Here is a 23,407-nt window from a genome sequence, read left to right as displayed (position 1 = left end):
GAAGGCATCATACCCAAACATGGGGGAAAAAATCCTGTCTGCTTTGAATAATCTCATTAGTAAAAGACAATGCACGGAGACACTCTTAAGACATCAGAGACATCTGACAGTGAAATTTTGTAACGGGGGAATAAAATGATCCAATTCTAACATGATGATATTTTGAATGAGAGATGAAGATTTTGGAATTTAAAAAATGAACTGATTAAAAACCTCTATGAAGAATAATGACAAAGTATATGTCTATCTTTAAATCTCAAACTCATCACCCCTTGAATTGGACAGGTTTTTAGGAAATCACAACCAGCTCTCTATCCAATCCTCGTGAAGGATTCAGTATACAGTACAGCCCAGTGCTTCTCACTCTTCGAATCTGTAAGAGATGTGGACTTCAATTCCCAGAATTCTTCAGCCAGCATGGCTGGCTCGGAAATTCTGAGAGTTGAAATATTTTATAATTGCTAAGGTGAAAAATATTTTCACCTCTAAGAGCGAAAATGCTCCAAAGCTGTTTAAAATTGTTAAGAATTCTGAAATGGTCAACAGATGATTCATTAAGCACTGTCAGAGGAAAAATGAAAAGGGTCAACTCCTCCCACATTCTCAAGAAATTATCTTAACATTGGGCAGCCAGGAAAGCTATGAGTCAATCTGTATGACCAGAAAATCCAGATATTATTTTGTACTTTACCTGAATTGGGGTACAGGCAAACATCATTAATATTATGTTCAGGTTCTATAGACGTGAATATTTTCCCCTGAAAAATAAAGTCACACAGTTCTTAATGAAAGCATACAAAGGAAGTAAGGAATTTTGTATTATAGAAAGACGATTATTTGGGTAGTGACATGGATAGCATATAAATCCAATAAATTCTTCAGACAATAACTCATTATCTACAGAAATATTGTTATTGCCTTCATATTGCCAATATTAATTTGGAAGCGTGTGCACTTAAATAGAACAATTTCATTACTATTTCAGGAAAGAATTGGTTCAAAGTCTTCACTTCCACTATGTTGTGCAAAGCCTTATTTTTATAGCTGTTGCAGTCTGAAATTTTAGTACTTTTTAAGAGTGTAAATCTATCTATCTATCATCTATCTATCTATCTATCTATCTATCTATCTATCTATCTATCTATCTATCTATCTATCTATCTATCTATCATCTATCTATCTCCATCCATCCATCCATTAAATTGTTACCTGAACCATGCAAAGAACATCTAGCAGCAAATTTCTATGTCCAAATTACATTTCCTTTTAATAAATGACATGCACCAAATCATAAGTAATCATGTTGTCAAATGGTGCAGTCCGGTCTAAATCTATTGATTTAAGTGGTTGTCAAGTATATCAAAATCTCTTCTTCAGAAAAAGAAAGGATTTCTTAGCTCTGGCTAGACTAGACTCATCTTTATTGCCAACAAGCTCTGCTCCATAGCACATAACTCTTCACTTTCACAATGTGTCCTCTAGTATTTCCAGTTCAGTAGATAATCCATAACTGAGGCACAAGATGATTGTAGCAAGCTTCATTTTCTATCATTTGAAGGCACGTTCTGCAGCCATTTTAAGCACCCCACATTCCTTGGCAGCCAATTCCACCTACTTCCAAAGTATTTAGAAGAGGACAATCAGACAATTGTATTGCTAGGTATGAAGAAAGCAAATTACTCTTCTGGTATTTTTCTGCTGGCTGGAGTTGCAAAAAAAAAATATTGACAAGCAAATTTTGAGGACACAGACGTTGAAAGATTTTAACACAACAAACATACTGGCAAGGCTCATATACTGAAGATGTTTTCCTTGAGTAAGTGCCAATTGAACAAAGTACTACAAGCAAATCTCTAACAACCCAGAATTCCTATCTGTCTGCTGGATCAGCCATTGCCTTACACTTTTCATCCAACGTGCATGAACATACGTTTTTCTGGGCCTTCAAAGTAAGTATTTTCTCCCTTTCCGTGGGAGGTATGTGGATTTTCCGTTTCCACTGTAATATTTTCCACATCGTTTTCAATGTTTTCATGTAGAGGAAAAAGATGTTTGGCCAGAGCCAGATTTAATTTAGAAGTGAGTGTATGTATAGGGAGGTATGAAAGAGGAAAGAAAACCTACTGCTTTGAAGAGAGCAATTTATTGTATTAATGACCGCAAGATGTTTGAGGAAGCCCCAACTCTTTTCCTCTCTCCCGTAAAAACAACTCTCCCCCCCTCGAGACAAGTGAAAAGTTAAAAATTATTTTTGTTCCACAACATGCTGGGATCAAAATACTGGGAAAATATTATGCAAAATCATGGTTGTAGCAGAAGAGGTTTGTGGTATGCCGGGAAAAAGGTGAGGAGTCCACATTTTTAGTTCTTACACAGAAGCTCCCTTTGTTCGGATATATATTCCTAAACTGGTAGCCTTCAAATATGGGCTTTGTTTATTGGTATCAAACAAATTTATACCCTGGTGGAGTCACAGGATTCTTGGCAGCTCATAATTTTTTTTATTTTATTTTAATTTAATTTAATTTAATTTAATTTAATTTAATTCCATTTATATCCCGCCCTTCTCCGAAGACTCAGGGCGGCTTACAAGCTTAGCAGTAGCCTTCATTCTATGTATATGCCTGCTTATTAGGGCTTTCACACACACCCCAAGCGGCATTATTACAAAGTCAGCTTAATTGCCCCCAACAATCTGGGTCCTCATTTTACCTACCTCGGAAGGATGGAAGACTGAGTCAACCTTGAGCCTGGTGGGACGCGAACCTGCACTAATTGCAGGCAGCTGGTGTTACTTAAGGAGGCATTAGCCCACTGCTCCACCAAGGCTCTTTATTTATATATACAATATAAATGTACAATATAAAAACATACCGCATAAAATAACTAAAACTCAGAGATAACGTATCAGACCCGCAAACCCTTCAAGAAAAAAAACCAAAAACAGTCTTCAGCTTTTTTTCAGAAGGCAGTGTCAGAAATGGAGAAAACTCCAATGGAAGGGCTAGTCCCGTGGTGGCAAACCTATGGCACGCATGCCACAGGTGGCACGCAGAGCCCTCTCTATGGGCACAGGCGCCATCACCCCAGTCAGCTGGGTTTTATAAAACCTTTTCACTTTAGGCCTCCGCCGCCATGTGCAAAAAAAAAAAAAAAGGTTCAATCAATCAATCAATTTCAACTTCTCGCTGGAAAAAAAAGATTTCGCAAAGTTGGAATTGATTGATTGAACTTTTTAGTCCCACCCAGTCTGCCGTTACCAGCGCAGCCACGCCCACCCAATGGGCCATGCCCACCCAATTGGCCACACCCAGCCAATGGGCCACGCCCACCCAGCACCTGACGATACATAAGTGGGTTTTGAGTTGCAGTTTGGGCACTCGGTCTCTAAAAGGTTCGCCATCTTGGACTAGTCCTATCTCCCTGAAAAGCAATGCTTCCAGACTCTGGACCCCCTTGATTTCTAAGTATGAGAAACAACCAGCTGCTTCTCCCAGCATAATCAAAGAGACCAGGCCAACTCTAGTGAGGAGATGCAATGCTCTAAGCAACCTAGCACCATGCCATAATTATAAGTTGAAACCAGCACCTTAAATTGCAACCAGACTTCAGTCAGCTATCGGAATGGCCCCCGCTGAGAATTCTGGAGCTGGTGGACATCTGGCAAGTGAAATAGCTGTACTAGAACAGCTTCCCAAAGGCCAGATGTGTGGAGATTAGTCTGTGAAGGTGCCATGGCATAGACTTAGGAGTGACCACTCTTAGGGGAAAAGGTAACCATCCTAAACTTAGTTCTCACTGAATCCAGGATGAGTCAGCTAAATAAAGGATATGAATAGTCGTGACTACAAGTCTGACACTGAAATAGGATATTTGTTTCCCCTTTGTGAATTCCTCCCTTCTTCACTTGTTTCTTTAATAGTTTCATTTTGCCTCTAGGTACAATACTCTTCCTTTCCCTCCCTGTTTAATTCTGGACCTCACCCACTTCTGCTGCTTTCTTAATAATTAAGAAAAAAGATTTTCTTCCAATCTCAACGTTGAAACCAGAGGATGAGATACTTTCCAGCTCCAGGCAAAGTGGAGACATAAAGCTGCTTCCTATCTTACCACCTTCCAATTACACACAACCAGAGGTGATTAGGGAGTAGCCAAGGCAGATCTATTAGATCTGATTTGTAATAAGGTGACTCCTCATTTGGAGGAGAACTCACTGAGTTCTCTATAATCCCCTATGGTAATTTTGCTGTAGATACAGTTTAAAAGTCCTTGGGGTGGGGTGTGTTGTATAGCTACCAGTCCAGAATGGCTACTTAAATCATTATGATTCTACTCCCCAAAGTGGACAATGACCAAAAGTGAATCTGTATAGCAAAAAGTTGAGAACTCATTTCAATTTTGATATTCAAAATTCTTGGGTGCTGAAATCATTAATTCCAACTGTATCTTTTACACCTTGGCTTCAGTTAGTGAATTTTAGAGTTGACATTAATAAACAGATTCCACAAGTCTGATATCTGCTCTAGCTCTCTTCTGTATTAAGACGTTATTAAGCCCACAATTCAAAATTAAATGCACCTTAATCTTGTGCATAAGCACATAGACTAAAATGCAAAGGTGAAGCATAAAGGGAGACAAGGTAATAGAACATTTGCTTCACACTCATGAGGTCCTAGGATCAATCTATGGGGTATCCAGAGAAAACCTTTGATCTAAAACCCTTGAAGGTCCTTGTCGGTTCCCATAGAATAGATTATTGCCTCTGTATAAAAGTTTCTTTTGCTCATAATCAATAAACAAAATTTTAAAAGGACAAATCTCTCCAGAATGGTATTATATGTAGTCCTCATTTATCGATCGCAATTGGAACTGGCAACTTTGTCATTGAGAAACGTGGTCATTAAATGAAATGTCATGTGACCACACCAGATTTATAAGTACCACTGCATTAAGTGAACCACCTGCGGTCATGAAGCACAGCACTGCCTGACAGCGACTTATGATTTCCTGCTGGCTTCCCCACTGACTTTGTTGGAAGCTAGCTGTGAAGGATGTAAATAGTGATCATGTGACTGAGGGATACTGAGACCATTATAAATGTACAGTGGTTGCAAACTGCCCAAATTGTAATCATATGATTGCAACGCTGCAATGGCAGGAAGTTCAAGGACTAGTTGTAAGCCTACTTTTTCATAATCTTGGAACAGTCACTGAATGAGGTAGTCGGTAAATGAGGACCGCCTGTAATATAAAGAACGAAAGAAATATCTTTCTCCAACCAGCTTGCAAATGCATTTTTAATTTTAAATATCATGTAGGGAAGGAGATTAGAAAAACTAAAGAATTGGAAAAGCATGAGCACGTAGACAAATGTACGTCAAGTAAGATCAAGCCATAGCACACCATTTCCTTTAGTAATGAACAAGGGCAGATACCAATATTAAGCAGAAGACCATTTGTGAGAAGGGACTTTGCGTTTCCTTCCCCCTTCTCTAAGAAGCACAAGGACTGTAGGGAGAAGGACATCTGCTCTCTTAAAGTTACGTTTGCAGAAATGGGTAACCGTGTCTGCTCAAGGTTCAGTCAACCCTATTCAAAGCAATGACCAAATCTTATTTTACGACCATATAAATACGTCTGAATCCCAGGACATATCTTTTGGTGTCTCGGTTGGTGATGTTTCTTTCTGGACAACTGTGACAGCAGGAAAGATCCTTTAAAGCAGAGGCACCCAACCTTTGGGGAATCAGGGACCGGTTCCGTGGAAAGAGGTTTTTCCACGGACCGGAAGGTGTGTGGTTTTGTGTGCTGCCTGCATCCCACGGATGGGGCTTTGCTTGTTTGTGAAGACCGGTTGCTGGCATGCCCCAGACCGGTACTAGTCCACTGACCAGGGGTTGGGGACCCTTGCTTTAAAGAGCTGGGGAACGAGAATGCCACATGGCTGTATAATAAGCAGGAAGACTAGAAGAGTGAGAGATGATCAGCAGTTGTATCACTCCTGCAACTGACCTTGTTGAATTAGAATGATAATATGAAATATGGCTTAGCCCACAAATTAAGCATTTGGGGATTGTAGCAATACCACTTTCAGTTTTTACAAAATCCAGGACATGCAAACACCTTTTATAGGAGAACTGGAGCACTTCTACTTAACTAAACAGAGTTCCCATTATGATTTATCTGCATACTAAACATTAATAAAACACTATTTTTATCTCCAATGGGGCACCGAAAGTAAGCATGCTATTTATGATTTAGTTATAACAGTAGAAAGTAGACGGTGTTCAGACAGGAGACATGAATCAATATACTTACCGTGTCCTGGTTCCATAGTTTTATAATTCGTGAGTCAGCAGAAATAATCAGATCCAATGCATTGTGGAACTGGATTGATTTGACCGGTAGACCGTACTGGTGATCCTTCATTATTAATGGATTATTCGACCGAAGATCATAAAGTAAGACCTGGTATCCAGAAACGATAGGTCAATTTTTGTGGTCAGGTATTGTTTAATACAGCTACAAGCCTAAGATAACATTTATATTTTCAAATTGAGAATAATGAAAGAGATATTTTGGGTTATTGAATATTCTGTAAATCCACCCCAGGGTCTTTTAAGTAACAAAACCTCTTAGAATAATTCATAGTATTGGTCTGCAAATCAAGCAGCATTAAGCATTATTTTATTTAGAATAACTATTACGTACTTTTATTAAAACGCTATGGAACAGACTAGCTCAACCCTCATCCATTGCACACTTGACAAATCTCTATTTATATGTTGCAAAATACAGGTCACGGTGTATCATCCAACCATCATTTTGGCTGGCCTACAGTAATCTCATTACATTCATGAGCAGGGTTTTATTTACCCTTTAAAACTTCAGAGGAGCTATCACAATAATCTCTGGGTATGAATTATACTAATAATTAAAATTAGATTTCCATCCAGTCTGGTTTTGTTTGGTTGGCTGAAGCTTTTTTTTATATATACAAAAAAAAAAACCCCACAGGAAGCTCTCATCGATAACCCATCTTAACATACAACACATCAACTAACCCTTTTGAAGAATCCACAAGTGTCTTAAGTTTAGACTAGAATTAAGCAATCCGAATTACAATATTCCAGCACCATATTCCCTTCACAAGCTCGCCTTACTGAATTTTCTTTCTTTCTCTCTTTCTTTCTTTCCTTTCTTTCTCTTTCTCTTTCTTTCCTTTATTCACTCAGCCAGCCAGCCAGCCAGCCAATTTATATGCCACCCATCTCACACTGCAAAGTAAGTCTGGGTGGCTTACAATTAAAATCATAAATATTAACATATTAAAAACATTAGGTACAAAGCTAAGAAACAAAAAGACCTATTAGTCCCATCAGCCACCCTCAACACAGAGCACCTCCGTCAGAAGCCCGAGCCACCAAATCCAGGTTTTAATGTCCTTCCAGAAGGCCAAAAGGGTGGGGACAACCTGACCTCAGTCAGCAAGAAAGTTTACTTCACAGCCCTCGAGGAGTGCCGTAAGAAGGTGTACACATAGCGTACCTGCCCTGTAGATGTTCCAACAGCCATCTTCAAGCTTCCATCAAACTTCAGGGCGGAAACAGCAGGCAGGCCCCCTACCCTGGGAAAATTCGAATACACTTCATTCAGACGCAGTAAAGGTCATCATAATCCAGACCCAGACTTAACACCCCAAATCTGAATCTGGCAGCATATTATTTCTGTTAGGAATACGACACCGGAGAGATGTTTAGAAATGTCCATACTCTTGATCAGCAGTCACGCTGCTTAAAGCGCAATCCAGCATCCCAACACGATTTCTCACTCTAGGGTCCCAGCATTCCACCTTTCCCTGAGAAAAACGAAGAAAAATGAAACCACTCGGTTATTCTGAGTAGTTCACCATGGTTCGCCTGCTTCCTGGTCTGCTTTTTACAGAAACCACCAAACTACTTTAAGGCACATTTATTCCTCCAGTTTAAATATTTCGCTGCATTCGAATCTGGCATGATTCCCCACCCCCCGATTCTGAACAATAACTCGGGAGATTCCAAAGGCAGAATAACACTGAGCTCCTGCAGAACATCAGCCAACTGAATTACATGGAGCACCTGAGCTATGTTTGGGAAGAAAGGGCCCTAAGAACCAGTTAGTGTAAACTGTGATTGTCTGGTTGAGCATTTAATTGGTATAATTGTTTCTTCAGTCCAAGCTGAAGCTGGATAGAACCCCATTAAGATTATAGAGGCAATGTCTACCAGTACAGGTAAGTCTTCGAATTACAGCTAGAATTGGGAATAAAATTCATTTCTTACTTGTTAAGTAAGTCTTGCCCTATTTTGTGACCTTTTTTTGCCATGTGTGCGAAATGAATCGCTGCAGCTGTTCAGTGAATCAGGTGGTCGCTAAGCGAATCCAGCTTCCCTCGCTGACACTGCTTGTTGGAAGCTGGCTGGGAAGCTTGCAAACGGTGACCACATGACTCCAAGATGCTGCAACCTGGTTGCCAACCACCCAAATTTTGATCACATGACTGTGGGGATGCTGTAACAGGTCTTAAGCACGAGAACCGGTTGCAAAGTCACTTTTTTCAGTGCCTCTGCAACTTCGAACCGTTGCTACATGAATGGTTGTTAAGCCGAGGATTACTTGTATTGCCTGGGTGGCGTTTGAGCTTCAGGAAGTGGAAGAGGATTTTTCAATTATGGTGTGTGGAGCCTGCATCACCAGGCTGTTCATGATGGCCAGCTGAATAAGGATAAGCAGCTGAATCTCAGCAATGGCCAAGACCTCTTTGAAGGGAGGAGGTTCCAGCAGCCCTGAAACAGGTGCCACCTATCTGACTCCTCAAGCGGGCAGCCTCTGATCCATCTTTGATGACCACTATCCAAACTTGTTCCAGAGAAGATTGTTGTGAAAGCAGTAGGTCAATAATTAGAAAGCTCTAGAGGATGCAGCATTATCTGGATCTGTGGCAGTGTGGATTCAGGCCTGTCTACTTAGGAATAAACCTTGTTGAGTTTAATAGAATAGATCTATCTACTCTTAGATAAAAGGGTAGATAAAAGGGTAGATAAAAGGGTAGAGAAGTGAAGCTTCAATAATTGATCATTATTATTTAACTTTTTTACAGTAAAATGCCTCCAGCCAAAATGTATCAAACAACAAAGAACAGCCAGCAACATCCTTTTCCAGGATACATTTTTCCATTTCCCAGTTATCTTTTCTTACTTCCAAAAATCCAATGTCCTTTGCTCAGTATTTAATAGGTAACATTTGTAGAGATTCTCCTGCTAACATTTTCCATTAACAATTTGGAGATGACTTTTTAAAATATATTTCTAGAAGCTTTACATTTTCCTTACATCTTTTCCTATCTCCCACTTCTGGGCACGTGATGCTGTTCTGACCCAAAAATTGAACCAGTTCTTGACCATGAGTACACAATTTTAAACTCGCTTACCTCAATCGTCCCAGTGGCAAATAAACCATGTACAGGATTTATGTCGCATACATGATTCTCTCTAGAAAACAACAATAATAAATGTTTAATACAGACAGGGAATAAAATCCTCAAGAATCATGTTTGTTAGAAACATTAAAACCAATCAAAATATATAGAAAGCAAAAACATTATAGGACAAACCGAATGCAGTGGCTTGCATTTGAATTACTGTATTTTCTTTCTGATGTAAAATATGCATCATAATATCAATTCAAAACCAGAAATTATCACAGAAGAAATAATCAAACATTTGCTTTCCCCCTAAAATATCTCAAATACAAATGTTTTAATTCTTAATAGGCCATCCTGGTCCAATATGCAGGTGATTTAAACAAATGCTTTATAATCTGGGTACAAACCAGAGGGATGTGTATACTAAACTCTCAGCACTCAACTATTATTCCTAGTTCAAATGTCGTGAGAAGCTATCTTCGCCTAGTGAATCATGGCTTGTTTTACAACTTGTGGAAAGAAAACACCAAAGCTAAAAAGAAAGTGAGGGCTGCAGGCAGAAAGATTCCTTCTGCTTTTGCTGTACTATTCAGCCGATTTTAGAATTAGTGCAATAACCCAATGCTGACCATGAATAGTTCAACATTTACAATGTACATATAGTATTGTATGTAAATGTACAAACACAAAGACATACGGACACATACATATAAATGCCAATAATACCAGATTGCTTAGAAATTAGCTTGTAATCTATCTACGGTGTTTTTACAGAGATCTTACATAGTTTGGCTCCACCTACTGGAAAAAGATTCTTACATTAGAAAGCAGAAGATATACTTACGAAGCATCTGTTTGTAGAGAATTCAAATACCTTCCTTGTTCCAGATTTAGCCTATATATTTCAGAACTGTAACAAGAAAGAAAACACTCACTTTGCTTTTGATTCCTGAGTTTTACAAAGAAAGATAAAAACCATGCAGGCAAGAAAGGATGAATTAAAGACAGTTCTGCTAAAGATAAAGAAGATGACTGTGATGGAATGAAGAGCCAGTGAGTAGATTGGCTCTTCGCTATTCCTCTCTGGACAGGAAGAAGACTTGTGATGGTCCACAAGTGCTCCACACAGCTGTTCGTCCCAAGGAGACTGCAACACAATCGTTTGCTGCATGTTTAGAGCTCTTGGAGACAAGAAAATAACCATCCTGCTCAAACCACAATCAGCAACTTTAAGGACACTAGGTTTGCATATTTCCTTTTCTAATAATTTTTGGCCATTGCTTGTGAACTGCTTTTTAGGTAACAGGAACATCTGGATTGACATGACTGAACACACCGGGTAAGTGACAAAAATCCCAGTACTGTACAATACTTCTGTATTTTTGTAACAAAAACGACATGGACCTGTCTCTGAAGTCAAGAGGAGATCAGCTTGCCTTGAAGGGGAGTTTAAAATAATATGTAATGAATGTAAAAAGAAACTCAAAAATAATCCCACCTCCATTTTGTTTGGGGCAGAGACAAACACAATCAAACTCTCAAGATTCTGTAATTCTATCCTACAATAGTAAAGAATATTTCAGCAATCTCAACTGTGTCTGTTTCTTGACCTTGCCAATCTCAAAGGCTGATAATTCTTATGCTTCCATGGAAAGGACTGGATTATGTTTCAAAGTTGTAATTAAACATAAAAAAGCTTTTTAAGATCTCATTTAATTTTCCAAGATTTCCAGTTATGATTTTTGCAGTTCTTTTACAAATATTTTTAAAATTTAGATCCTTATCCGTGTGATTGAAATGCGCACAAATATATTAGAAAACTATTCGATTTCAGAAAAGCACTGCAGCAACTGTGCTTGACTTATATAGAAATGTTTATCAAATAATTTTATCACTTTACTCAGGGAGAGAAAGAAAATGATTTTTTAGGAAAAAAAGAACTAGTCAAAACTATTTCCCGTATAGAAAAATAAAAGTAGAATTTAATAATGATTCAAAACATCACAAATACCTCGCTCCTACAAAGTATAAGTCACAGGATGGATAATGATACGAGAAATCTCTTCCAAATTTTGGTATTCTTGTCCTGTAATAACGGCCATGTTGTGAATGAAATTCCACATATCTGTCATTGTGCAAGAAAACTATCTGAAAAATACAAGCCACAAAACTGCATTGGAGAGGATTACTTCTCCCAACTGACACTCTTATAAAGCGTCATTGAAACAAAACAAGGCGATTGTTTAAAACAAATAATTCATCATTCAAAAAAACTACGTCACTAGGGCTCTGTAAATCCTTGAAAGGACGATTTGCTCCAGGAGTTAACTAGGGCCTTTTTGAAGCAAAGCTACAAAATGAAGCCGTACCACACTTATCTTTACTGAAACAAAGGGGAATCTATTTTTGCATACGAAGAGATTGTCCCTGGTCACAGTGGCTACTGCTTGTACTGCAGTCCCTTGAGGCAGATCACACCCGGCCTCATCTCTGCCAAGGTGGACCAATGCATATCCAGGAAGTGCTTTTTCTCACTGAGACACAACAAGGGTCTTCCAAAAGTGATGCTCCTCAAGCATCCTCCTTATCTGGGATGGTCTGAGGATTTCTCCTCTGGGCAGGGAGTTGGACTGGAAGACCTGCATGATTCTGTGACAAGGTAAATCCTACGAAGCACGTGAAGCTTGTTTCAGAAACGGAGAAGATACAAGGCAGAGGGACGTCACATTCGTTCAGTTTAGTTCTCTCTTTTGTAAGGGTATATCGCAGGAGTTACAAAAAAAAATGCATTGCGAATTTTACTCTATTAGCTTCACACCCGCACACAGACACAGACACAGACACAAGAGCCAGTTTAGTGCAGTGGTTGAAACCGGGAGCCCTTGAGTCCTAGTCCCATCTGGGGCACAAAACCAGCTGGGTGACCTTGGGCCAGTCCCTCTCCCTCAACCCTGGGAAGGAGGCAAAGAGAAAACACGTCTGAAAAACCTTGCCAAGAAAACCGGAGAAACGTCTCTGGGTAGTCTCCAAGGATAGGACATAACTGAGCAAAAGAGGAGAAAAGGTTCACACTGCGAGCTAAGCCACGGTATTTTTTTTAAACCGTGGTCCCAGATTTACTACTATTTACACATATAATTTAAAAAAAAATAAAAGCTGACATACCTTGGAGTAATCATCTGATAAAATGTCAAATGTGACTACTGGGGAGATGAAAAGGAGATTACAAATGGCAGTCAATCACTGAGTAACTATTTCACATCATGCTTTACCCCACTTTCTCAAAACTTAATTTCATCACCCGCCAAACGCTCTCTGATCTTGTAGCCAGAGTCAGGGGCCAGAGCTGGACCAGGCATGGCCATTACAGCTCTCCATTTGCCTCCTCACCCCAACTTTTGTCTCCTGGGCTTTTGATCCATGGTGCTGCCCCATCTTGAACCAAGAACCTCCACAGCAAGAAGAGCAACCTGTCTTTCAGTCCAGACTCTTACTGCTGTAAAAAGGTTTCAACCTCTCCCATTAGGTTCACGGGCCCAAGAGAAGCAATGGCAAGATTTATTTTTTGTAGGACATTTGTACACTGCCTGATTCTCTTTGACCCTGGAGCCCCTCCAAAGTTGCTTTCGTAGCTCTCCATAGGCTGCTTGCTTTAGAATCAGTTATATGTAAGCCAAGAGGGAGTAGCTCTGCACTCATCCTGGATAAGCAACAAATGAGTGCAAGTCTACTTATTGTTTAAATATCCTGCCCAGAACGCAGCAGTATTGGTTTGTTACAGAACATTGTATCTTCTAGGTGTTACATTAGAAGGTAATCCTCAAAAAACCCCAAGAGATCATTCCCTCACAGAGCCCAAAGAATAAAAAGGAGGATCCATGTCCAGCAAGCTTTGTCTTTCAATGATAATTTGTTTAAAATCAGGAATATTTCAATTTCAAACACAGTGAAGTTTTTTTTAAAAAAATTCCGGTTTGCCAGAGTCATGTTATTTTTAAAGAATTAATACAATTCAGTTTTCTACAATATATTTTCCAAAGAACAAAAATAGCAAGCATTGAAACAGCTACATCTTCATTCTTGGAAGACCTAGCTTTTCCCTTGGCATTGTGGCCAAGATGTTGGCTAAGCCTGATTGGTATGAATGTTTTATTATATGTTACGGTTAAGTTCTGAAGTCTCGATTACATTATAATTTACTGTATTGCAGGGTTCCCCAACCCCAGGGCCATGGACCAGTACTGCGCCGCAGCATGCCAGCAACCGGTCCACACAAACAAGGAAAGCCCCATCCACAGGATGCAGGCAGCACACAAAATCACGTACTCTCCAGTCCGTGGAAAAACCATTCTCCACGTAACCAGTCCCTGGTGCCCAAAAGGTTGGGGACCTCTGCTGTATTGTATTGGTCTTATTTTATTTTGCTTTATATTGGGTTTTTCATGTATTAGCTTCCCAGAGTATTATTAGGTTGAGATGATTACCTCATAAATTATAAAAAATAAACATAGTGCAACTATTGCATTAATAAGAAAAAAATTCAGACCACTTAAGGTGCAGCCCCTATCTGCTCCCCAAGAAAAATACTTCACAGACCAGAGGTGTACTTATTTCTAAATAAATATGGATTGATTTACTCTTTGAGATTTTGTTTTTCCTTTGTGCCTAATTTGTCCATATTGTTTTCCATCATAATCAAGATTACTAACCTTCAGCATCCAAGCATCTTTCAAATTTCATGGATAACTGATAGGTATCAAAACATCGGACCCTTGGCTTGTATGTGCCTGTTAAAAAATATATTTCGAAGTGAAAAGGAAGATTCAAAGGTTGATTTCTTTAAGAGATTTTAATCTAGAAATTAATGAATGGGCAAAACAAAAATAGTCTGAAATTTTGTTTAGTGAAATTCAACAATGAAAATGGTCCTAGTTCACACAGTATAAGTTCATGCTTCATATGCAAATGAGTTTCTATGCAGGACAAATATGTACATATTTTATAAAAACTGCCATCCAGGGCTCCCATAGCAGCCATTTTATAACAGCGACCACAATATGTCCTTAATACTGTTTAAGTGTGTCCTTGGGACCAACAAATCCTTTTCTAATTTCAATATTACATCAAAATTCTTTTCAATGCTGTAATATAAAAGAAAATTGAAACATTAATGCATCAGATATAATCTCTACTCACATTATCTTTCTTTAAGGCTCCCAAATACACAATGATTTACTCTCCAAACCTTTGCACGATTTAATGCCAATAGACACTATATTAGTGTGTAATCTCCATAATCCAACCCAGCATTCCTCAGTCATAATTTGATTTTGCAGGTTTATTAACTGGACCTGGTTTTAGTCAAACTTACCTGTTGCCATTACGTACTGCCCATCTTGTGACACCTTGATCTTGGTGCTAACAGCAGGCATTTCAAAATCTTGGATAAGTTCAATTCTTTTATGAATATCTTTAAAATATGAAATAAAATTTGAAGAAAGACTGCATAGCAAACGCATCACTACCGTTGCACAATAGTGGCAACAGCACTGCTTAACATTGCCCCACTTGGCCCTAAATACCTTTTGTATACCCTATCCTTATGCAATTTCCTCTGTAAAATGTTACTGCACAAACACCCTCGCCTTTTGTTCCTTCTTTGCAATTTACCACACAGCACTGCTATGAGCCTTGCATCTTTTTCCACAAATGTGCTTCTGACACACTAACAAAAGGAAAGAAAATGTATCCTTCAAATTATCTTCAATCCTTGCTAACAACATGAACATATCTATGTGGGGTTTTTTTAACAGTATAGTTTTCCCATCACTTTTTTCCTATAATGATTTTTCTATTTCTGTCCAGCCTAAAGCCTTTGGATTTGCTGATGATCTCTCATTAAGGTATTAACCAGGTCCAATTCTGCATAGCTTTTTCAAGAACAAACCCAGAAGCTGCCACCTGCAGTGACAATAAAATATATTTTTTCTTTTGTTGATCAATTTTTTTTGTCAGTTTCAGAGTTTTCAGTGTTCCCATTACAACACTGAAATTTTGTTGTTTATGTCTCTTGGGTCAGTGTTTCAGGGAATTATCTCATTTTTTCCTCCGCATGAAAAATACTTTTTAGTTTAAAAAAACTGGCTTCATGTATACTATGCTATTTTGGAAAACGTGTGCTCTGCTATTTAAAACTCCTTCTGTGCTCCTAAGCTTTTAATCAAACATAGTAAGTTCAGAATATTCTGTACTGACTAACACAACATGCCAACTCTCAGAACAAGACTAACTAGAATTGAAAAAAGGAGGAAGTCACAAAGGCACTAGAATTCCACTTCTACCAGACATTTATGCACTAAAGGACCTCACTCACGGAACATGAAAAAAATAACTTTCAAATCTAGATGCTGTAAAAATGTCTGTAGCAATCAACTAAATTTCACAAGACACTGTATTATTTTTTTAAAAAATACTTTGCCGGTTTAAGCACAGACAAGAAAACACCAACATAAAGAGAAGGCAGTGAATGTTCTTCCTCCCAACATTAATAAAATACAGAAGCTATGGTTGATAGGAACATGTCTTCACCTTGGTATCATGAAAAAAATTGTTGGAATCTGAAATAATATTAACATGCACGAATGAATATAAGAACTCTTTTTAGAATAAAATAAGGGCAACTCACCAACATTTTTCTTTTGCAGTGCTCTTTTTTTTCTATCAGAAAGCCACTATAAAGAAACACAAACAAAAACGCTGAAGTTTAATGATTTGTGGAAAAGACTAGGTTGCTCAAGGCCAGTTTATATTTTAAAAAATCTTCAGCTATACCCTCTCAGTTTACAAAGGATTAAACATTAAAAATACAATAAAATCAAATAAAACAATAATTGTAGCAGGATCCAACACAGTAACTGCGTATTCACAAGTGCTGAAAAGTCACCTGATTCTGTAACTAAGCTTACCTTTACATCACAATAACATATGGGGAATATGTAAGCAGTTGATTAGAAATTTTCATCTCTACCATGCAGGTGTTTTCAAGATAATTCACTGCAATCCCTGTAGCTTTGTTTTTCTTTCAAGAAGCTGGAGACACTATATTTGCCTTATCAGCTTACAAATCTTAGATCATGCAATAAAGATCTAGTGAATTTGGTACATTAGTACGGCCAGAAATGTGCTGTTTCAAAAAAATACTCCCAACTTTCACACAAAGGAAGTATAACATTTGCAAAATAACATGTTAAATACGTAAAAACAACTTTTGCCAGTTTTGTATCTGTCAGCTGTAGTAGAATTTAATTTCTAGCCAATATACCAATAAAATATTGACTCTTAAATAGCCCAAATGTTCACAAAAACAAGAGGGGGGGAATGCTGCATTTTTTCTACTTATCCTGAGAATTAGTTCAAGGAAGGTACACTTCTTTTTTATATAAGATTTTTATTGATTTTTTCATACATTCAATACTACTTGTTTATCAAAGGTGTTGTTTGAGTTTTACATTCACAAATGCAGATTTAATTCCTGATCCTTTATTCTTTCCTCTAACCCAAGGGTCAGCAACCTGAAACAGTGAAAGAGCCACTTGGAACCGGTTCCCTCACAAAAGGAAAAAACTGGGAGCTGCAAAAAATGTGTGCGCATGCGCAGAACAGGGTTTGACTGAAGAGTGGAGACAAGGCAAGATATGCACCTACCCTGCATATTTGAATTGATTGGTTGAACTTTTTTAGTCCCACTTTTTTTTGGGGGACTGCACATGGCAGAGGACTAGGAGACGGCTGAAAGAGCCGCATGCGGCTCCAGAGCCGCGGGTTGCAGAATTCAGTATTAGACATACACGGGACCACACTGTGAGTGATATTACTTGTTTACCAACCGGTCATTCAGCAACCATTCAAAGTTACAATGGGCTGATTTAAGACTCCTCCTCGAAGCTGAGGCCCTGGCACCCTGCCCACAGTCATGTAATCGTGGTTTAGGTGCTTGGCAACTGGTGCACATTTACGTTGGTTGTGATATCCAGCAGTCACATGATCACTATGGTCTTCAGTCAGATTCTAAGTCACATGACCTATTATTTTACAATTGTGTCACTTAGCAGGTGATGAGAGCTACCTGTACGTCTACAGATTATAGTATTAAAACCTAGATTTTGATGAATAAAAATAATCACCTTACCTAAATTTTATCAGTATTCTAAGCCAGAAAATGAACAGAAAGGACTTCTTTTGATTGTCTACAGCTATGAAAGAGTATCAAAGCCACCAATATGGCAATGCCAAACAATATTTTGCATCTCATTCCTGCAAGGCTCATTTAATTAGGTCTTCATTCTCCCAATCGAGTCAGAGGTAGTTATAAAAAGGAAATGATGTCTGTAGCATATTAAAATGAACTTTTCAAATCTCGAAAAGTGTGGAGTGCAACTCCCAGACTCCTTAACACTGGCCAGGAAACAAAGTTGTGGAATGCCTGCCTTCAAGATTAATACGACATATGTTCAGAGTAAATATGAAACATTAATGATCTCTAAAGCAGCTTATTTCTAAGTATAAAGAAGAAGACAGCCTAACTTGTTACAAAAGCACGAGATTTTATGTACTGCTTGTTTTCATCGGAGGGTCCAACAGATTTAAAAGGCAAAAAAAAAAGATTTGCAAATCAGCTGCCTTAGAGAAGCGAATAAAAGGAGAATATTTGTAACTCAGGACCGAAATGAGGAGTCCTTGATGCTCTCTGAGCTTGGTTGTTTCCTTGCAGATGTTTCATCACCCAACTACGTAACGTCATCAGCGCTACGTGCATCACAGTGGCACTGATGATGTTACCTAGTTTGGGTAACGAAACGTCCGCAAGAAAACAACCAAGCTCAGAGCAAGCATCAAGGACGCTTCAGGGAAACTTCATCCAGCCAGGTCCACAAAGGTTCTTGCAATATTCCTTTCTCCTCATCTTCTAACATCGGCCATGCGGGCTTCGAGAAGCCGGGGGGGGGGGGGGGTGGCTCTCCCGTAACACTATCAGGGGTGTCAAACTCAATTTCATTGAGGACCGCATCAGCATTGTGGTTGCCCTGGGGGGGGGGCGGGTGGGTATGGCCAGGGTGGGCGTGGCCTACTGGGTGGGCGCAGCTGGAGTAGTATGGCCTACTGGGTGGGCATGGCCAGCTCTACATCGTTCGCATCAAGGGTGCCTATGGGGGCCTGGGCAGGAGTGGGACAGATCTGAGGGTCTCTGGCAGAAGGAGGGTCTCTGAGTCAGGGCCAAGGCAGTGGGGGCCGTTCCCTCACTGTTTCCAGGATGGCTTCGCGGGCCACATGAAACCACTTCGCGGGCCGGATCTGGCCCCCGGGCCTTGTGTTTGACAGAAAGAAAGCCGGAGGTGTTTGGTCTTGGTTGCCATGCTGATCCTTGGAAATTGTCTTTTCCAGGAAATCCCATTTTATTCTGGAGGAGCACAGTGGTGGCTTTCTACTCTCCATTGCACCACACCACTTTTTGCTCAATTTCCCCAGAGGTACTGGGGTAAAACTACCTTTTCTAAAGATTGAATAGATGTTTTTCGTGAGGCCAGAAATACCCTTTCCCGGGTAGCGATCGCCTTTTCGACCTGTATTGATAAGGAACCTGAAGCGCACGATCCGCCTTTGGGCACAGCGCGGAGCGAAAAGGCGCGCGCTCTATTGCTAAGAAGAGCAGCGCGCGCGAAGGAGGAGCGCGCGGGGAGGGCAAAGGCGGGGGTTCCGCGCTCCCGCATTCTCACCTCCGGCAGGCTCCGGCCTGCGCTCAGGCTGTAGATTTTCACTTCGTTGAGGCTGGAGACCTGCATGCCGCCCCACTTCCCGGAACGAGTACCGGGCTTCACTTCCGGGAGCGAGAGGGAACTCTTCCGGCCATAGAGTGGAGAGAGAGAGAGAGAGAGAGAGAGAGAGAGAGAGAGAGAGAGAGAGAGAGAGAAAAACAAAAACAAGAGACTGGAAAGGCGGCGGGTCGGGTCATCACAGATCGTCAACCGCGTGGTCCTATCTGAAGCACTTTTCCGCTTCGTCCTTTCGGGTGGGATCTTTTATTACTTTTTCCTTTTTGGCTCAGAAAGGAGAAACTGGAAAGGAAGGTTTCCGGCAACTCTGAACTTGGCTCTGGGTTAGGTGGAAAGTCCCTTCCCGAAGTGCATACTTGAACGTGTACACGGAATCCTGAAAATCCCCCCCCCTCACCCCTTCTCCAAAGAATCAGAATCAGAATAGAGCTTGAAGGGACCTTAGAGGTCTTCTAGTCCAACACCCTGCTCAAGCAGGAGACCCTATACCAGAGGTAGGCAACCTTGGCTCTTTTATGACTCGTGGACTTCAACTCCCAGAATTCCTGAGCCAGCACAGCTGGCTCAGGAATTCTGGGTGTTGAAGTCCACGAGTCATAAAAGAGCCAAGGTTGCCTACCCCTGCCCTATACCATTCCAGATAAGTGGCTGTCCAGTCTCTTTTTTAAAACCTCCAGTGTTGAAGCACCCACAACTTCTGAAGGCAAGCTGTTCCACTGATTAATTGTCCTCACTATTAGGAAGTTTCTCCTTAATTCCAGGTTGCTTCTTGATTAGTTTCCATCCGTTTTTTCTTGTCCTGCCCTCTGGTGCTTTGGAAAATAAATTGAACCCTTCCTCTTCATGGCAGCTTTCTGGCAAAGCAGGGCCAAGTTCCCACTCTTCCTTCTTCCCTGCCGTATGTGGCCTCAGATGTGTTCTTCTGTGCCAGTTGGTCTTTATGCCCAAGTTCTTCCTTGGGCTGAATGAGGGCCCAGCAACCCCCATCCCAAAAAAGAGCAAGAAAGAAAGCCGGAGGTGTTTGGTCTTGGTTGCCATGCTGATCCTTGGAAATTGTCTTTTCCAGGAAATCCCATTTTATTCTGGAGGAGCATAGTGGTGGCTTTCTACTCTCCATTGCACCACACCACTTTTTGCTCAATTTCCCCAGAGGTACTGGCATAAAACTACCTTTTCTAAAGATGTGAAAGTCCGTGTCTGACAAAAAAGGTGGATGTTTAACTCTTGAGTCTTCATTTGTCCTTTGGATTAGCCAACTGCAAATGACAGATTTGAAGTCTGCTTTTACAATGGTAATCCAACACACTTCTACAATAGGCAATAATAGCAGCAGCCAGGGTAGTTTGTTAAGTAGTTTTATAAAATTTGTAGGTAGCATACAAAGTCAGTCCTCAGCTTTTGACCATGATTGAGCCCAAAATGTTGCTAATCAAGGCAGTTGTTAAGTGAGTTGTGCCTTATTTTACAAACTTTTTCACCACAGTTGTTAAGTGAATCACTGCAGTTGTTAAATGAATCGTGTGCAATATAATATTCTTATTTTCATTATGATTTCCACATATTGAAAATTAGCCAAGATTTCTTCCATTTTAACATTTAGTACATCCTTTCATATCATTACATCCAAGTATATTAATTACATTATATCATTCTTAACATAACCTTAACCTTAATCAATTTAATTTAAACAGCTCAATATTTCAATTTAACTGTTAAGCAAATCTGACTTCCTCTATTGACTGTCAGAAGCCAGCTGGGAAGGTTACTTCTGACAAAGTCAATAGAGGAAGTCAGATTTGCTTAACAGGACAATGCAATTATCATAAATACATGCCGGTTGCCAAGTGCTTGAATTTTGATCATGTGACCATGAGGAGGCTGCAATGTTGGTTGGTGTGAAAACCATACATAGCTTTTCTCTACTGTTGTAACTTCAAACAATCAATAAACAAATGGTTGTAAGTCAAGGACGTACCTTTGAAATTAACAGAAATATATTAAAAGCCTTGGAAGAATATACTATAACCATCTTTGCTAGCTGCTAGGCATATCTTTCTGGAAAGCCATTCTGGAATAAGAGGGGCTATCATTGAAACAGCCCTTCCGCTGCCATCTTCAACACCAGAGAGTTCCCAGAGCAAAACTGAAATAAAATTAGGGTGCACACAGAAGTACAAAGAGGTGTCCCCCCCCAGGTACTGTGAACCCAAGCTACAAAGAGCTTGGTGATTAAAATCAGCACTAGATTTGTGACCATAAATCAAATAGAACCAGTGAAAAATCATATTAAACTGGCCAATTATGTTGGTAACATCCTATTACAATCAGTTCCCTTGCTGCAATGAGTATGTATATTTCTCTGTGAATGTATTTCTTATACTGTATGAAAGAGAATAGCTAGGATATATATCTGGGGGATTGATTTTAAGCAGTTAATGTTGATCAGTACTTATTCAATTAATTTCTTTCTTTTAATTTAGAGTTTGTGAATGGCATATGGGCACATATACATGATGTGCAAGTGTGTCTCATTTGTATGTTTACTTGAAATGAAATAACTGTTGACATTTTGAACTTAGATATACTAATATCAGCTAAAAACGTATTTTAACTGATGTTTTAACTGCTGTTACTATAGCTAAGTTCATAATATTGGGAGCTAGCCCTAGAGAGGATCTTTGTCTCCATTTAAATAGATTATTTTTGTCTATTATTTATTTTAGAAGTGGGTCATCATAATGTATGTTTGTGTTCCTTTCTAATATAAATACAATAAATGAATATTCTAAAGCATCTTAAAGGCAACCACACAAAAATTACATTGCAATAAACTGAAATATCCAGGCAAATCAATAAGGCTTTATTCTAGGCAAAAGTCATTCTGCAGGACAACAACTACAGTTTAAGTACCAAAACAAGCCTAATCCCTGGTTGAAATAAATAATGAAATTGACTACTAAATATTTTGTGTAAGAACTGAAATTCGTAAACTGGAAACCACTGGTTTTCAGGCTAGACTGAATCTTTATTAAACAGATGTCTCCCAGCTTTAAGGTCACAAAAAGGACATCCAAATTTCACTTGAATTGAAAGGTTGAAGAAATGACCTGGAATTTAAATATTGGATGAAACATATAGGCAAATTGTCTATGATTTCTGATTTTTCTGCAAGAAAACTTATCTAGCCATATCATCTGAAGTTCCTGTTTATAATCAAGTTGCAGAAATATGAGGTGAAGTGTCTGTAGATTTATTGCTGGTCTGGGCGTGAAGTCAGCACATCAACACAAAAATATTGATATCAAAACTGGCAAACAGCATACAGACGTTATTTCCAAGAAGATTATCCAAGCAGAGTCATTAAATCAGAATAGCATATACAGTCTTTATTTTTTTATTTTTTTATTTTTAAAAAATCACTATCTGCTTTTGTAAATGGTCACCAACCCTTTGGTCATAGATTATTATTTGGGATCAGAAGGTCGGCAGTTTGGCGGTCGAATCCCAAGTGCTGCATAACAGAGTGAGCGCCTGTTACTCGTCCCAGCTTCTGCCAACCTAGCAGTTCGAAAGCATGTAAAAATGCAAGTAGAAAAATAGGGACCACTACGGTGGGAAGGTAACAGCGTTCAGTGCGCCTTTGGCATCTAGTCATGCCGGCCACATGACAACGGAGACGTCCTCGGACAAGCGCTGGCTCTTCGGCTTTGAAACGGAGATGAGCACCGGCCCCTAGAGTTGGAAACGACTAGCACACATGTGCGAGGGAACCTTTACCTTTACCTTTATACATTCACAAAAATTGACATCAGTGGTGTTAGTTTCACTGGGTGTGCAAAACCCTCTGATCAAAAATTTCTGAAATAAGTTTTACTTAAATGCGGATTTCCTCTTTTTTATTACTTAGATCCATATATGATATCCTGCTCTATTTGTCTTGGAATTTTTACAGCTGGAATTATATGCTTTTCCCCTCACAGAATCTTATTTTGTGAGGGGACAGTCATATGATGAGAAGATGACCTCTTATTTTTAATTTGAAGAGGGAAGGAAGGAAGGAAGGAAGGAAGGAAGGAAGGAAGGAAGGAAGGAAGGAAGGAAGGAAGGAAAGAGG

At 39.5% G+C, this 23,407-nt stretch overlaps 1 protein-coding gene across 1 annotated transcript in view; it reads right to left on the bottom strand.

Moving 5' to 3' along the window:
• The window catches only part of NOL10 (nucleolar protein 10), a 39,417-nt gene extending 20,090 nt beyond the window's left edge, over positions 1–19,327 (bottom strand). Inside the window, exons 1-12 of the mRNA XM_083378799.1 lie at positions 19,237–19,327; positions 16,149–16,194; positions 14,835–14,933; positions 14,173–14,250; positions 12,629–12,666; positions 11,475–11,611; positions 10,308–10,373; positions 9,470–9,530; positions 7,773–7,858; positions 7,549–7,627; positions 6,319–6,468; positions 692–758 (exon numbers count right to left, since the gene is read on the bottom strand). Of these exons, the coding sequence (XP_083234925.1) occupies positions 692–758; positions 6,319–6,468; positions 7,549–7,627; positions 7,773–7,858; positions 9,470–9,530; positions 10,308–10,373; positions 11,475–11,611; positions 12,629–12,666; positions 14,173–14,250; positions 14,835–14,933; positions 16,149–16,194; positions 19,237–19,302 (973 nt within the window). The 5' untranslated portion in view covers positions 19,303–19,327. The remainder of the gene's footprint in view (positions 1–691; positions 759–6,318; positions 6,469–7,548; positions 7,628–7,772; positions 7,859–9,469; positions 9,531–10,307; positions 10,374–11,474; positions 11,612–12,628; positions 12,667–14,172; positions 14,251–14,834; positions 14,934–16,148; positions 16,195–19,236) is intronic.
• Positions 19,328–23,407: the final 4,080 nt, after the last annotated feature.

Source organism: Vipera ursinii (assembly GCF_947247035.1).
Source record: "Vipera ursinii genome assembly, chromosome: 1".
Lineage (NCBI taxonomy): Eukaryota > Metazoa > Chordata > Lepidosauria > Squamata > Viperidae > Vipera > Vipera ursinii.
The sequence above is the reverse complement of the archived record's forward strand: the minus strand, read 5'-3'. Positions and strand labels throughout refer to the sequence as shown.